The 16,622-nt window shown below is 37.9% G+C and overlaps 1 protein-coding gene across 2 annotated transcripts in view; it reads right to left on the reverse strand.

Moving 5' to 3' along the window:
- The window catches only part of LOC127427317 (cadherin-18-like), a 286,332-nt gene that overhangs the window by 48,331 nt on the left and 221,379 nt on the right, over window positions 1-16,622 (reverse strand). For both annotated transcript variants that reach the window (XM_051674864.1, XM_051674863.1), the window contains 2 exons: window positions 15,665-15,959; window positions 7,313-7,432 (listed from right to left, as the gene is read on the reverse strand). In XM_051674864.1, the coding sequence (XP_051530824.1) occupies window positions 7,313-7,432; window positions 15,665-15,959 (415 nt within the window). The remainder of the gene's footprint in view (window positions 1-7,312; window positions 7,433-15,664; window positions 15,960-16,622) is intronic.

The raw sequence follows: 16,622 nt of genomic DNA on the forward strand, positions 1-16,622 counted from the left end.
TGCCTAAGATTAATATCATGGCCTTTTTTCTCCATAAATTAAATGCACGAGGAGTTGGTGATATTTTGGAAAGTGTAAGAGGCTGGGGAAGGCCTTGACAAACTGGCATGTTTTACTAATTTGATCAGAACAGGAAGTTGGACTAATCCATCCTTTTAGAGTCTCCCTGATGTGTGTCAAAGGAGCTTGAATCCTAAAGGCTTAAACCCTCCAGACTCCCTGATCAGCAGAGAAATTAGCCTACTTAACTGTGAGTATGTGTGTGTGTGTGTGTGAGAGAGAGATTCTTATGTTTTGCCCATCATCGAGGCCTCTGAAATTGGCATTTATGATTTTTCCCCCCCAAAAAATTATAAGAAACGGGGAAGGCAAAGATTCAGCCTCACTTATTAGCTTGCTGTCTTGCAAATAACTCTTATAAGCACCTGTTTGGCAGTGAACAGAGGACATTCATGCCAATATCTGATAATGAGGTGTCTTCACAGAACACTGTTCTTTTTATTTCCAAAGAATATGTTTCGTTCAAATATAAAAAAAAAATCATCTTGGATGCATGTAAACTTGTCATCATTTACTCACCCTCATGTTGTTCCAAACCTCTTTTACTTTCTTTCTTCAGTGGAACTCAAAGGTAGATGTTAGTAACCCTTCACTTTCTATTTATTTTATTTTTTCTCCATATAGTAAAAGTGAATGGTGACTGAGGCTATCAGTCCATTATATTCTGCCAGATATCTGCTCCTGGGTTCCATGGAATGAAGAAAGTCATACTGGTTTGGAACAACATCAGCATCACCAGGTAAAGCTGTCCAAACAACAACAGTAGCTTCCATCTGCCACAAGGTGTACTTATATTTACTCTATTAACAACAATAAAAAATCCACAAAAATGTCAGGTTTCAAAAGAGTTCAGGAAACAAGCATATTACTTGCGATATGGCAAGAATGAAGCAAACCGGCTTCGATCTGACAACTGACCAAATCATAAAAAATAAAAAAATCTTTAAAAAAAACTTAAGAGAGTGCAGGGACCAGGGACTAAGAAGGACATAGGCAAAAGCAGCAGTAGATGAATCAACAATTGCTCGGACACCGACCAGACAGAAATAGTAACAGGTACCACGTGACAGCGCTGTCTACATGCTACTTGAGTGGTGGTCCAGATCTCTGTACAATAATGTACACCTAATTAATGATACTGAAAAAAAAAAAAAAACTATTGAAATAAAAATGGACCTAAAACAATTTGAAAAAATGCCATTGCATGGTGCCCCCTGGACATGGTGCACCTGGGAATGTGCCCAATATATTATTTTAATAAATTGCCCATATGGTAAATAAGGCCATGACCTTAGAAATCATTAAGCAACTACTGAGAACAATTCAGCAACCACATACTACAGCAACACGCTAAAAATAACATTCTGTATACCTTAGCAACCACAATGCAACACACTAGCAACCACTAAGCAACACTCTAGCAAAAAATACAAAAGACTCTGTCAGCCACATACTGTAGTAAAATGCTAAAAAAAAAAAAAAAAACAACAATAAAAAAACATTTAGAATACCTTATCAACCACAACACAACACCCAAGCAACCACACAGAACACCCTAGCAACCCCAAACTGTACCAACACTCTCAAAACACCTTAGCAACCACTTAGAAACACCCTAGCAACCCCATATTGTAGCAACACACTTAAAATATTCAGAACACAACACCCTAGCAACCACCCACAACCAGGGTTGGGAGGGTTACTTTTGAAATGTATTCCACTACAGATTACAGAATACATGCTGTAAATGTAATTTGTAACATATTCCCTTAGATTACTCAAGGTCAGTAATGTATTCTAAATACTTTGGATTACTTCTTCAGCACTGGTAGATTTTTTCACTTGTTTTGACTATAAAAACTCTGCCAGTACAGTAAGACAAAATACACATGTTAAAAATACATTCTCTGAAAAACCTAAATATCTTGTGCAGTGTTGTTTCTAACACAAGATAAATCTAACTGATCTTGTTTTAAGGATTTTTAGATATTTTTACAGGAAAACAATACAAAACTTATCATCAAGAATATGATTTCTTGATAAAAAACATGATCGTGCCTGGTAACATGTGCATGTAAAATGGCCTGAAATAGCATTTTAGCTTAGCGTAAAGCTGACAATTTACACAAGGTTTATTTCTATTTCTTCTGCTCCAAACTTACTTCAAACTTACTTCTCTGTCTGCTTGTATAAATGTAAAACATCATAAGAAAGTGTTTCACCGCTGTTCAAATGCACTTTGGATCGCATCATTTATATGTATAAATGTTTTCCATCTGAAAGGACGAAATATTAAATGAAACAAATGACAATAAAATGCAAAGTAATCTCTTCAGTAATCAAAATACTTTTTGAATGTAACTGTATTCTAAATACCAATGATTTAAACTGTAACTGTAGTGGAATACAGTTACTTATATTTTGTATTTTAAATACGTAATCCCGTTACACGTATTTCATTACTCCCCAACCCTGCCCACAACACCCTAAAATGTTAAAACTACAATATAAAATTTTTGTTAATTATTATTTAAGATGAATCACAAAATATGCTGCTAGTTAATGAGGAAAAGACAGCCTACCATCCACAAGACATTCATCTCTCCTCTTTTAGAATGAAAATGAACTAACCAACAGTAAACAGTTATTTATTGTAAAAGAGATGATTGTCTGACAGTATTGTAAAAGAGGTGGCAGTCTGACAGTGTTTCCTGTTACTATCAGCACGAAACATACAGTGCAACCAGTGTAGTCTAATTTACCAACAAATGACTCTTATAAGTCAGTTCTTTTGAATATACAGCGCAACCAACGTAGTCCAATTTATGGATGAATGACTCTCATGAGCCGGTTAATTTGAATCTACGGTAAGAAACATACAGGGCGACCAGTGTAGTTCGATTCCTGAAAGAATGACTCATATGAGTTGGTTCTTTTGAATCTACAGTGCGAAACATACAACACAACCGGTATAGCCCGATTTCCAAACAAGTGACTCTCATGAGTTGGTTGTATTGGATCTACGGTGCAAAACACACAGCGTGACCAGAATAGCCTGATTCCCAAACAAATTACTGTTATCAGTTGCTTCTGTTGAATCTAAAGCACAAAAGAAAAATCACGACCAGTATAGCCAGGTTCTCGAACTAATGGCTCTTATGAGTCAGTTCTTTTGATTCTAAAGCCGCAAAAAACACAGCGCTTACTGAACAAATGACTTTTATCAGCCCATTCTTTTTATTGAATCAAAAACTTACTGAACTGCAACTCATTCATTTTGTCATGTCTGACTTGATGAACCAAATGAACCAAGAATTTAGACAAACAATTGCATGGTTGTTTTTATAACAATGTGTAGTTAAACAACAAGTAGTACAAATAAATGAATGAATAAAATAGCTTAATTAAAAGTAAAAACACCATTTGTTACAATCTGCTCTGTAAAAATAAGAAACCATTGATATGAAATCATCACTTGGTAACAGGCTGCTGAGGGCAGTAAATCTAAAAAGAATTTCATTTATTTAAAATATCTCTTCCTCACAAGTACTAAAAGAACTGGTAAAAGAACTATTAAGTAACCAGAATATTGACTAGATTCAGTCAATTCCTTAACAAGTGCATCAACATTTCAAATTGACTGCACATGTTCTGTGCAACAATATGGGGCAAATTCAGAAAACAATTGTGCCAGTTATGTGCGCTGAATTTTACTAACGGCATACATTATTTTAAAAAGGTAAAACTGAATATAAAGAAAGAGTTAAAACAAATGTCCAAGAGAAATATAAAGATGTTGACAGCAGAACACATTGTGCATTCCCTTTTGTATTCTTAATGTATTCATAAATGCACAGATAAACACAAGAGCTACTGTCTGTCAGACACTATTAACATGACGCATATATTTATTGGCCTTGAGGGATCCTACAAAGTCTTGCTACCATGACCTGGGGCATCATGCATAAAACTTTGCATTAGTTTCAGTATGAATTCTTTAAATACATACACATAGTAGAATATACATATTCACCCACACCATGAACCGGGGTCGAGACTTTGGCAACCAATGCCATATACAATTCTATAACAAAACTTCTGGCATGCACATCACATGAATTCTGCCTAAATATAATACATCTAAGTCTCATCTTTGTGGCTCACACACTTTGTATATTCACAGTTGTCACAGACAACTCAAAATCAATTGTAATTAACTGGCATCTGTCTCTACAGTTGTGTGACAATGCAACACCAATTCTTCCATCTGATCATATGTGTGAATGTTGCGAGGTTTAGAAATATTACAGTTTCCATGGATACAATGGCAAATGGTGCACTAGTCTGACATTGTTTTAGAAGTTTTATTGAGTTCCACCTGGCTGAGAGTAAGTGGTATTTGAATCAATTCTGTATTACAATTAAAAATGAAAATTATGTAGTTTTGAAATATAAATAAAACACAGGTTTTCTAAAATACTATTAGTAGTAGATACAGTGGGGTTAATTAATATACAATAAACAAATATAAGAAATATAATGAATAATAATCTTTACAATACTGTATGCTTCTCACTTAACGCAAACTTCTGCATCTCTAAGCCACTAATCAAATATGAAAATTTCTGACATTGAACATTGACCATGTTAACTCATTTGTACACAAAGCCAGATTTAATTGCCTCCATTGAAGCACATAAGATGCTCTTTGGAACATTCTCAAATCAGTCTGTATAATATGAGTGGTGGTGTTGTAGTGGACTAAAGCACACAACTTGTAATCAGAAGGTTGCCGGTTCAATCCCCACAGCCACCACCATTGTGTCCTTAAGCAAGGCACTTAACTCCAGGTTGCTCCAGGTGGATTGTCCCTGTAATAAGTGCACTGTGAGTCGCTTTGGATAAAAGCATCTGCCATATGCATAAATGAAAATATGGATCATATATGGTTTTTCTTAAAAACTTGTGGAGCTAATTACAGCTCGGATACATGCTGTCATTAAAATGAAAGGGTGACCATCCCACCCCCCAACTTTGCAGTTTATTTTGATTATTGTTTACGGATACAAACATGTATTCTTCTTTGGAATAACATAAACTAATACATGATGCACAATAAGCCCAAAAATGTGCATTTAGAAAATAAATAGGGTCAAATAATAGGTTAAAATAAAGCACTTATCATATGTGTTGGCAACTGTTGATCCCTAGACAGTATTAAATGTTCCAAAAGATAGTTTGTGAGTGATTGAAAGTGAAGTATCACTAAAAGGCAATATGTTAAAGCAAGACTTTTTCTCTTTCTCACACACACAATTACCTTGAATCAGTTCAGTCTGAATGCATTAAGCCCTTGTACACAATCTTATATAAACTCGGTCTGGCTGAGTGCAACACTGATACTGTCTCTCCACACAATTCCATTAAACATCTCTAAAAACTCTTACCACAGTCACTGATATGTCTGCAAGATCCAGACAACTTTACAAAATGATCCACAATTCACCTAAAATAAATGGCTGCAGTAGCCCTTCCTGAAGGTGAAATGTTCACATACAAAAAAGGTTTAGAGACTTTTGGACACTTAAGTCACACAAATGTATAAACGCCATTGAATTAGATACAACATACTGTATCAAAACAAGTGGTATATCTGTAAGCAAATGAGAGCTTTCTTAGAACTGGTGTCAAGGTGATTCTAGTGGACATATGAATTCCGTTCCCTTTTAGTTCACACAGGTATCCTTGTCGAATAACTCAGATGCAGTTCATGACATTAACTTTGGACATGTTCCAAAAAGTCTGCCAACCAAAAAGTGTCCAACTATTTTTTTCTTCTTCATTTTGAGCAATATATTTTTGTTTAATAATTTGAAGACTAAAACAGTTTTCTTTTTGTGAAATATTTTGCTTGAAAAGCGTGTTTGTGCGATATTTCTTTAGTTTAGTTTGTTATATAATGCAAAGAAATTCATACATTTTAAGTGTGGCTTGAGTGCCAAAATACTTTTTTTTGCAGCAATTGTACAGTATATGGACAGACTATATGGACAGACTAATCATTGTGATTGAAGTAAGGATTATATTGGGGGTGAATTGTAGATGCTTATGTGTGCAAGAAAAGGAAAGTATTCAAGAGAAAGCTTTCAAAAACTGTAGGATGTAGTCAGCACATTGGACAGCACCAGACTACATATTGAAGTAATAACTACTACAGCAATTGTTTCAGCACCATGGACAGCACCAGAGAACACGTTGAAGTCATGACTAGTATAGCAATTGTTTCAGCAATTTCTTTATATTCCCTTTCTTCTTCCTTCCAATACAATACACACAGCGGCTCTATTAATATTGAATGGTTCCTTGTAAAACCCTACAAACAACAGCCACCTCTGATAAATACCAAATCCATTTGAATGTGCCCAGGCTTGCTTTTCTCACTCTTTAAGCGTCTGAAAGCCTTTACACGATGTTCTCTCCATCTCATTCTCCAGGGATGCTCTCCATTATAGAGTTGAGATCCAAACAATACAGCACGCATGTCAAGCTCTATTTCTGTACAGAGAAGGGCTCTGGTGCCGTATTGTTTTGCTCACAGCTGTTTTCTGTGGAGCAGACTTCAGAATCTAATATGAATGACAACGGACAAAAGCTACAGTGAATTGTCAGCATGTCGTTTTTAATTGTACACCTACTTGACAAAATGCGCCAGCAGCTCTAAAGAGTCAATGCAAGAAGAGTGCTTTGTATTCAGTGGTGAAGTTGACAGGCAGGACAACCCAAAGGAAAATTTTCAGTTTTAATGTCTCAAGTATCAATTTTGTGTCAAATGTTTTTTATAAATTTTCTTGGGAGAAATAAAAATAGACAGAAATGAGGTAGTTCTACACACAGTAAGAGTATAGAGCCATACAATTAATGTGGATGGCATAGCTCAGAAAATTTGGACTTGGAAAAATTGGATGAAAAATCCACAATAAAATCTCAGACACAGTTTGTGACATTGTTGAAACACTGAGGAGACATATGTGAGATTACTGGGGGGGGGGGTGCACTTCTTTCTTAAGAAGGTCTTCAGAGACCAATTTGAATAACAACTGTGAAAAGCTATGGTGAATTTTCTGCATGTTGTTTTTAATTGTACACCCACTTAAAAAAAAATCACCAGTAGCTCTAAGCAGTCAAGAAATAATGAGTGCTTTGTATTGAATCGAGTAGTTCAGGAGACAATGAACAAAAGTCATAAATTTACCGGTTTTGGGGTCAACAGAGAAGTACGGCTGTCCATGTAGAACGCTGTAAACCACCCGTGCGCTGTTTCCATATGTTGGGTCATCTGCATCGGTCGCTGTGACTTGAAAAACCGATGTACCTGCAGAAAGAAAGATAATTGAGCATCTGTCTGTGTATGAGGTAGAGATGAATGTATTTAAACTGTATTGGCAAGGCTATGTTTCACATTATAGATTCAAAAGAACCAGCTCATAAGAGTCATTCGTTCGACTACACTGGACACGCTGGGTGCTTTGTGTTGTAGATAGAGGGGCAGCGCTGCCACTAAATTGTACTGCAAGAAAAACTGTAAGAGTATTTTAGTACAGTACTCTCTTGTTTTTCTCCATTAACCAACATCTTATGGAGTCGGTCACCTATGGCTTGCTCATTTGGGGGTCTAGATACAAATAGAATTTACTTATTAAAGCACAATCTTCTATCACATTTTTCATCATATAGTACAATGATGACTAAGACATTACAGCTTTATTTTCTGTTATGGTATAATTTCCAGTACAGCTGCTTTGAAATGAGGTCTGTTGTTAAAAGTGCTATACAAATAAAAAAGACTTGACAGCGTTCCATCCGCATCGTTGGAAATTGATTCATGAAACTGAAAGTCATGAAAATCATATGGTTTCAGTATTAAAAAAATAATAAATAAGCCTCTTTTGCCATTGGATAAGAACACTCCCCCATTTGCTATTGGTCAGCCAAACAGTTAGACTCTCCCCAAACTCATGCCATTGGTTGACCAGCTGTGTGTTCCATGTAATCTCTCTCTATCTTTTGGAAGTCCTTTTATTTCCTCCTCTGTTTGTCTTAGCTTATTTCTCTTTCTTTCGTAAGTTCTTTTTTTTCTTTGCTGTGACAGTAGATCTCATTTACACTTTTTCACTTTCATTACAGCTCACAGTGTTCAGTCCATCCATCTGCACTGTCTGTTGCTTACTGACTTTCTGCAAATACCGCAAAACATTTAATGCAGTTTTGAGGGCTCAGGAGAAAAACAGGATTATGGAGACAGAATCTTGAATTTCCTTTTCTCTTTCTCACTTTCTTGCAGTTGCAATTTGTCTTACTACCTTCGTCTTCTCTTATGTGAGAAGCAGCCAGAATACAACCAGAAAACCACACTCTTCTTCTAAAAATTTAAAAAGCTTTTAAATTCACAAAGACAACAGCTCTGTTCAAAAACCTAGTGAGCTGCCTTACCGTCTATGGCCTGCAAAGTTTGCATCCTAACTGAAATGGAATCATTGTACTGACCAATTTGGGATGATCTACACAGGCAGCAACTCTGTGCATCAGTCAGATCCTCACGCAAAGTGCACGGAAAACTCAACTCACAAATGATTATTTTATTTTTAATTTTTTTTTTTTTAAAGATGCTGTTAGCAAAAAGACACGTTAATCTGATAATCACAATCTTAATGAAGGACATTCAAAATAAAAATTTATCTTGCTTCATCCACCAAAATAAATAAATAAATAAAAGTGTATTAGCATTTTGGAACAGCCTTCACATCACAAGCCCACTTATGAAGCCTTAAAAGTACAAGCACACTAGCTCTTGGAACAGAACAACTGTCAACCTCTTTCTTAATAGTTTAACAGCATAATGAGACTTGAAAGCAGCAATCTGAACTGTTACAGCTTCAGATAAGTGTAATTTAGTTATAATTTACACTTAGCTGTAGTGGGTTAAATGACTGTATCCAGCTCTCAGCTTCAGTACAAACATTTCTATCAGACTCAAGCAGCCGCAAAGTTGCTGAAACAGCTTGTCTAGAATTTTCAGAGTGTGTCTCCCAGGGGCCACTGATAAAGTATGTGTGCGTGTGAAGCGAGTAATAATTCTGCACCACTAATAAAGATATTGACTTTTACAAATTCCTAATCAAAATCTTGCCATTAAAACATTACAGTAAAGGTGCAAGCCAAGCAGTCTAGCTAAGTGAGAAGCTTGGTAATAGCTATAGTCAATGCTGGTCTTAACATGTCAGTATACACTAACAGAGCACTTCATTAGGAACACCAGTACATCTACTTATTCATGTGATTATCTAATCAGCTAATCATATGGCAGCACTTCAATGCATAAAATCATGCAGGTACAGGTCAGGAGCTCCAATTAATATTCACATCAACCATCAGAATGTGGAAAAATTTGAACTTATTGATTTCGACTGTGGCATGATTGTTTGTGCCAGATGAGCTGGTTTGAGTGTTTCTGTAACTGTTGATCTCCCGGGATTTTCACGTACAACAGTTTCTAGAGTTTGCTCAGACTGGTGCCAAAAACAATAAACATCCAGTGAGCAGCTGTTCTCTTAAATACTGACTGCAGTGGACTAGTGCTGTGTAGAGTTTAAGTGTTACAGTCCAGACGACCTCACTCAGCTCATAGATGTTTACTGATAAATGCCTCCAAATGTGCAACCTCAAAAATAAGAGGAAATGCTTGTTAAGTAGGTAACTATGGTCCTGTGAATTCCGGATGACCGCCAGAGGCGGTGCTTAAGAACTAGTGGATTATTGCAGCGGCAGCTAGATAGGTCGAGAGAATATACCAACAAAGTCACGTAGTGACGTAGGCTGAGCCTCGAGGATAATAGCCACATTAGCTCAGCGTTCAGCCTCAGTACATCTTTCTCGCGCATTCCGAGTGACAAATATCTATGGCGGTCATCACAGAATCACAGTTACCTACACAACTAGTGTTCTATTTCATTCCACCTCACCACCAGAGGTAGTGCTTAAGCACTAGTGGATGACTACTACTGACACAGTCATGAGGAATGCCACTCACCTGAAAAAAATTCAAGGCTGTCCCTGAAGAACTGCTGAACTCACAGCATGAGGAGTAGCAACATTGACTTTGTAGAAGCAAGCAAAGGTACATGGAGAAGCCCAGGTAGCAGATGCACAGATATTTGCCATGGAGACTCCTCTAAAGGCAGCCCAAGATGTAGACACAGCCCTTGGACTTGTCCAGCCCTAGACGAGCAACCACCATCTGAAGTACAGCCAAAGTGTCATTTGAAGAGGATGGAGCCTGTCCTGATGACTGAACTGAATCCCCACTAGAACCCCCCGCAGCTGAAAGACCAGAATGAACATCCTGGGGGGAAGGTTGCACAGTAACATCCACAGCATCCATATGATTGTGAAAAAATAGTCAGAAGCACTGGTAGAGAGCACGTCCAAGTCAGAATGATGTGAAAGAAAAGGGGAGTCAAGAGGCTCTTCCCCAATTCCTTTATTTGAACTATCCTCATCCTCCTGTGTTACAGTTATATGGAGACAGAATTCACTGGGGGTTCACTGGCTGCCGCAGACGCACAACGTTTCCAAGTCCATGTGGTGGGGGGGGGGGGGGGGTAACTCTGACTCCCCGAGTTTCACCGTTGAACTAGGGTCTAACCCAGCTAGACAGAACCGCCTCTCTGACATAGGCAAAAAAACTACAGTACAAGCCCGGGTGTGTGCCTCTCTCAAATGCTGAATTCCCTATCAAAGCGGACAGACATCGTGGCCGTCATCAGGGAGAATAGTATTGGGACTCAGCTTACATGACAGATGGAGGCCGGTGGCAATAGAACCGTGAGCTATGATCACTTAATTAAAAACACCCCCGTATAGAACCGAAAGGCTAAGGCAAGCAAAGTTGTAAATAGCCCAGGGGAGATACCAGGACGATGAACAAAAAAGTAATACAATTCCTCCAGATAGGACTGGAAGGCAGTTCAGCAAGGAATGCTCGTGGAAAAATAATATATCCACACTCTGATAACTGGCCACTGGATTGCAGCAAGGAGCACAGCATATCACAAAAATCCAAATAGAGATTTAGAAAATAAATAAAATGTTAGCGGGGAACCACAAACTTATCAGTGTGGTAAACACTAGCCACCCGATAGCACCGAGAAGCACGAAGTGTTACCGACAGTTCGTGAAAGTATATCCAGTGAAAAACAAAACTCATCAAATGCAGACAAAATAATCCAATCTGGATCCAAAAGGTTTAGGAGCACATTGTCACAGCTTGAGAGGACAATACTTCACTGCTCTAGTAAGATGCATTTGACAGCGAAGGATCACATGAAGAATAACGACCTATCTCTATCAGGCGAGAAAGTGAAAGGCTGAATGCTGAGCTAATGTGGCTATTATCTTCGAGACTCAGCCTACGTCACTACGTGACTTTGTTGGTATATTCTCTCGACCTATCTAGCTGGCACTGCAATAATCCACTAGTGCTTAAGCACCGCCTCAGGCGATCAGGAGGAATGAAACAGAACACTGCTAATTATTCATTTCCTTCTACCTCTGTCGATTCCTGTTACCACAGAACTCTCCTCCGAGAGCATGTTCCTACAGCTGAAACAGCCAGTTGAGGTGATGCTGGATTGTTGGAAAATCTTTGGTTTATCTTGTTTGTCTTAGATTTCCAAGAGCAATACTATTTGAAAACCCAGCTTAAGCTGGTTTGCTGGTCTGAATTAAGATGGTCGGTTTTGATGGTTTTAAAAGGGTTTGGACACTTGTCCACTGGTCAGGCTTGGAGACCAGCAAGACCAGCTAAGACCAGCTTGGCCAGGTTGAAAGGCCAGTTAAACAAGCTAAACCAGCTAAAGATGTGTTGTTGGGCTATTGGATACACATTAGTTAATCATGCTTGTTTTACATTTCCAAGAGATATGCTTGCTGAAAAGACAACTGAGACCAACCTGTGTACATAGCTGGCTTAAACTGGTCTAAGGCTGGTTAAGATGGTCTGTTGTGATGGTTTAAGAGGGGTTTGGGCACTTGTCCACTGGTCAAGCTGGGAGACCAACCAGACCAGCTAAGACCAGCTTAACCAGCTGATGCTAACTTTATCATGTTTATCTAACATTCCCAAGAGCAATACCTGGTGTGTGTGTGTGTGTTGGGGGGGGGGGGGGGGGGGGCAGCTTAAACCAGTCTGAGGAGGATCTTAGCTGGTTTAAACTGGTATAGCTAGCCTTGAGTTGGTCTAAAGCTGGATAAGGTGGTCTGTTTTGATGGTTTTAACCTACGGTTGTCTACTGGTCTTAGCTGGTTTAGTTAATCTTCAGCTGGTCTAGCTGGTCTCCCAGCTTGGCCAAGCTAGTCATTAGTTGGCCTAAGGCTGGTTTAGCTGGTCTGTGTTGATGGTTTTGCGCACTTGTCAGCTGGTCAGACCGGAAAACAAGCAAGACCAGCTTGGCCAGGCGAGAGACCAGCTTAACCACCTCAGATGATGCGGTCCTGTTGGTCAAACTGCGATTTATCTTGTTTGTTTTGCGTTTCCAATAGAAATACATTCTGGAAAACCAGCCTACGGTGGTTTTAGCTGGTTTAGCTGGTCTGCCAGTTGCTTTCCCAGCTTGACCCAGCTGACCTGAAGTGCCCCAAATCTCTCAAAAACACTCAAAACAGACCAACTTAACCAACTTTGCCATGCAGGAAGAGATACCAGCTAACCCTCTTTCTGATTGAATATGATTTATTTATTTATTTATTTCCCAGCAGGTATGATGACGAAATAGCTAGCAAGGTAGCAAGTGAATAATTTTTATCACCACGTCAATCGTCAATCCCAATGTGATTTTTTTTTTTTTTTTTACATGAATACAATTGAAATAAACCAGAACAAAAAATATAGAAATAAAAGCCCACAGTTGATAACATACTGGAAACAAGATAATTTACAGTAAACAGTGCACTGTCTGCGGTGCATGTGCCCTTGTAAAAGACCTGGGTAAAACTCAAAACATCTTATTCACAGTGTAGTACTTGCTAACAAACAGGAATAGAATATATGATCATTTATTAGAAATTATCAACTGCAGAACCCAGTGCAATATCAAGAAATGGGACAGGAAAACTTATTTTAACAGTGGAAAAATTACACACTTCGACCCTTCTATTAGAGTCTGAAGTAATTTTTTACAGAACTCAAACCCAATACACCAGATCCATCTGCTTTTCAAATGTTTGAACTGTATTGTTCTGAATAAGAGGAATGATTCTATCAGATCAGGGTGATTTCCAATAAAGGCAGAGGGGCACCTCCAGAAATAACTAATCTGTGTTGGTCAAGTAGACTGGACAGCTCTAATTTATCAACTGATCAACTGCGTGTTCTCAGAGAAATTTATAATTGGGATTTTGAGCCTACTTTGTGCATGAATTGCCAGTAGTATGGACATCAGTCAGGCAATACTAGACTCCTTCAACATTGATTGCAGCCGGTACTCGAATCTTATGATAAAATGGATCATTGTATGGTCTTCAGTTGCTATGACAACAGCAAATTGGAACCTAAATAAACAATAAACAACCCACAGGCCCTAATATCCACCGAGATGTGTTTCACACTGCAAAAATAATCAAATAATCATTAGTGTCATCTAGAAAACAGCCTATTTTATTGACAGTAACTGAGCTGAATCATAGTGATAAACAGCAATAATTAAATGAATATTTTGCTTTAAAAAAGAAGGCAAAGTCCCATTAAGGCTTAAAGGACACATGCGTGTCCTTTAAGCCACAGTGACATAGCAGTACATATTTCACCAAATTAATCTTTTAATTTTGATTTGTCCTTGTAAGAGTTTCTAGGAAATCTGGAGGGGGCTAGAAGCTGAATGAAAAAGAGCATGCAGGAGAAACATTCCTCTAAGGAATCCCTCTCTCTCCCTCTCTCTTTACTATTTCTCCTTCTGTCTCTTCGTGGAAGTGAATAGTTTCAGACAATGCGTGACGCGTGCAGGGATACATAGAGCTCTCAGAACTATTGGGTTCCTGTGGGAACTCGAGCTGCAAAACACATAACAAGAGGATAAAACCAATGGGGTGGGTGGGTAGAGAAAAGCCATTTGACTTAGGAACAGCGTGAAGCTGGGAGATTTGAATTAGACATGATGGATCTCAGATGGTGACAGCTTTTAAGTTTGCAGCAGTACATGCCTCTGGTTATAATACGCTTTTGACAGCTATGTTCTCAGAAAATACCATTTCAATTTTGCACATATTGCCACAACATCTTCCACTGACAGGAATGAACCGATTCACTCAAACTTGACATCAACATTTAACACAGGTACATAACTCTTCTACGGGAGCGTTCATGTGTATGAAATTCACTTTTCCTGATAGAAAAATTATGTAAAATGGGTGTGGACTTCCAAGAGAACTTTGGTTCTGATGTTACAGAACAAGCACAGTTTTCTTACCTTTCTTGATGAATTCCCTACTGAAACAGAAGGTTTGGGTGGGACATGACAATGGGCTCCCCCCGTACCCCCTTTTTATAGCCAATAGGCTTAAGTTACATCACAGCCATGAACCATGATTTGCTACTTGCTACTTTATGGCAGGGTGAATTTAGGGGGAAGGACTCCTTCTCATTCTTGAGAGCATTTGATTGAAAAGTGTCTTTTTAGTGCAAGATGAGTTATCAATATTTTTGTTGCTCTTTACTGGAAGAGAAAGACTGTATGGCCAGTGCTGAGGAGGAGTTAACTAAAAGTAGCGACATTACTAACTGAACTACATGTTTCAGCAGCTATACAACAGCTCAGCTATTTTCACAATAGTGTAGCTTTTTCAAGTAACAAGCCTCATTTTCTGAAATATTTTTTTTTTTTTTTTTTTTTTTTTTTTAGTAGTGCATAATAAAATGAAAAGTTACTATGGTTTTACTACAAATACAATGGTTAAACTATGGTTACTGCAGTAAAACCAAAGTTAATTTTCATAAGGGAATGTCACCTAATTAAATATCTAACTATCAAGTGATCCTATTGAATTCCACATTAAAACTGAATGAAGAATAAAATAATATCATCCGACTGTCATATACCTAAAAAAATAAATAAAAACATTCTTCTTTAAATAGCTTCAGTGTAGTTAGCTACTTTTTGTTAGTAGCTTGTAGTGTTGCTAACTGCTTTTTTAAAAAAAGAGTAGCTTGACTGTAGTTAAACTAGTTTACATTTGAGAAGCTTGAAGCATGTTGAAGCAACAGTTTCAAAGTAGCTTCCCCAGCATTACGTATAACATATAATGACTACTTGCTTATACCTGTATATGCTGAAAGTGATTTGTCTATGTTTAGGAGTACACTTGCATATAGACAGCTTCAAAACTTACAGACATGCACTAAAATCCATAAAATTCCAAATTTGATTTCAGTGTTGGTGTTAGGCACCAAAGTATAATATTTAGGGTTATGGGTTTGTTCAAATCCCTAAACAAATTGGCAATAGTAATGCTTGAGTGCTTGCTTGCATTTTATAGAAAAACAAGATCATCTCACCAACTTCCACCATCTCAGGCACAGATGTGACAAAGGGTCCGTCTGGGAATTTGGGGGCGTTGTCGTTAATATCCTGAACTTTGATGATGAACTCTGACTCCGGCTCCAGGGGTTTGTTTGTATTGCGGTTGATGGCCTGAGCGTGAAGAACATAATGTGACTTCTTTTCTCGGTCTAGACTCTTGGTTGCGTGGATGTCTCCCGTAACCTCGTTGATGATGAAGATAGTTCCCGCACCTTCCCCACTCAGGATGTACCGTACTGAGCCATCGCCTTTGTCTGAATTTGAATGAAGCTGAAATGACAGACAAAAAGAGGTGTGTGACAACTGATATGTATCGATGCATTCAACAATCAAGCTTCATTTAGCATAAAATCCCCCCACAAACCCTTGAGCTAGAAACCATTTATTTAACTTGTTAGCTCCATACAGGCATGAAGGTGCTTAAAGGTTCAGTGTGTAATTTCTGCACCACTAGCAGCACCAATCAGCATTGCAAAAATAATTATTGCTTTGAAACAAGTTTGTAAAGACTGCAAAAATCATTCGTTAATATTAATTCTTAATTTTTTATGTATTTCAATTTATTTTGTAAAAATATCTAACCAGCCTTAAAATAAGATGTACTTCTAGTGAGTATTTAAACTTGGTCATTTCATGCATTTTTTTTTTTTTTTCTCATCAGATAGTTATCCAATCTTGAAAAGACCAAGTATAAATGCCCTCCAAGACCCATTTGAGATGGACAGCAATCCGATATAAGATGATAAGAACATATTAATTTTGTAGAGACACATCAATTTTGGTCAAGTAAGCAGAATATGCATACCCCCCTTGAGTTGACTCTGCTTAAGAGCTCAATGGAAGGAAAGACTGTCAGTGAATAATGATTTACTGTAAATTTAAGCCTGTCACTCACACTAAGCTGTCATGTGAACTATACATTTAAATGAGCAA

This window comes from Myxocyprinus asiaticus, chromosome 36 (genome assembly GCF_019703515.2).
Source record: "Myxocyprinus asiaticus isolate MX2 ecotype Aquarium Trade chromosome 36, UBuf_Myxa_2, whole genome shotgun sequence".
Lineage (NCBI taxonomy): Eukaryota > Metazoa > Chordata > Actinopteri > Cypriniformes > Catostomidae > Myxocyprinus > Myxocyprinus asiaticus.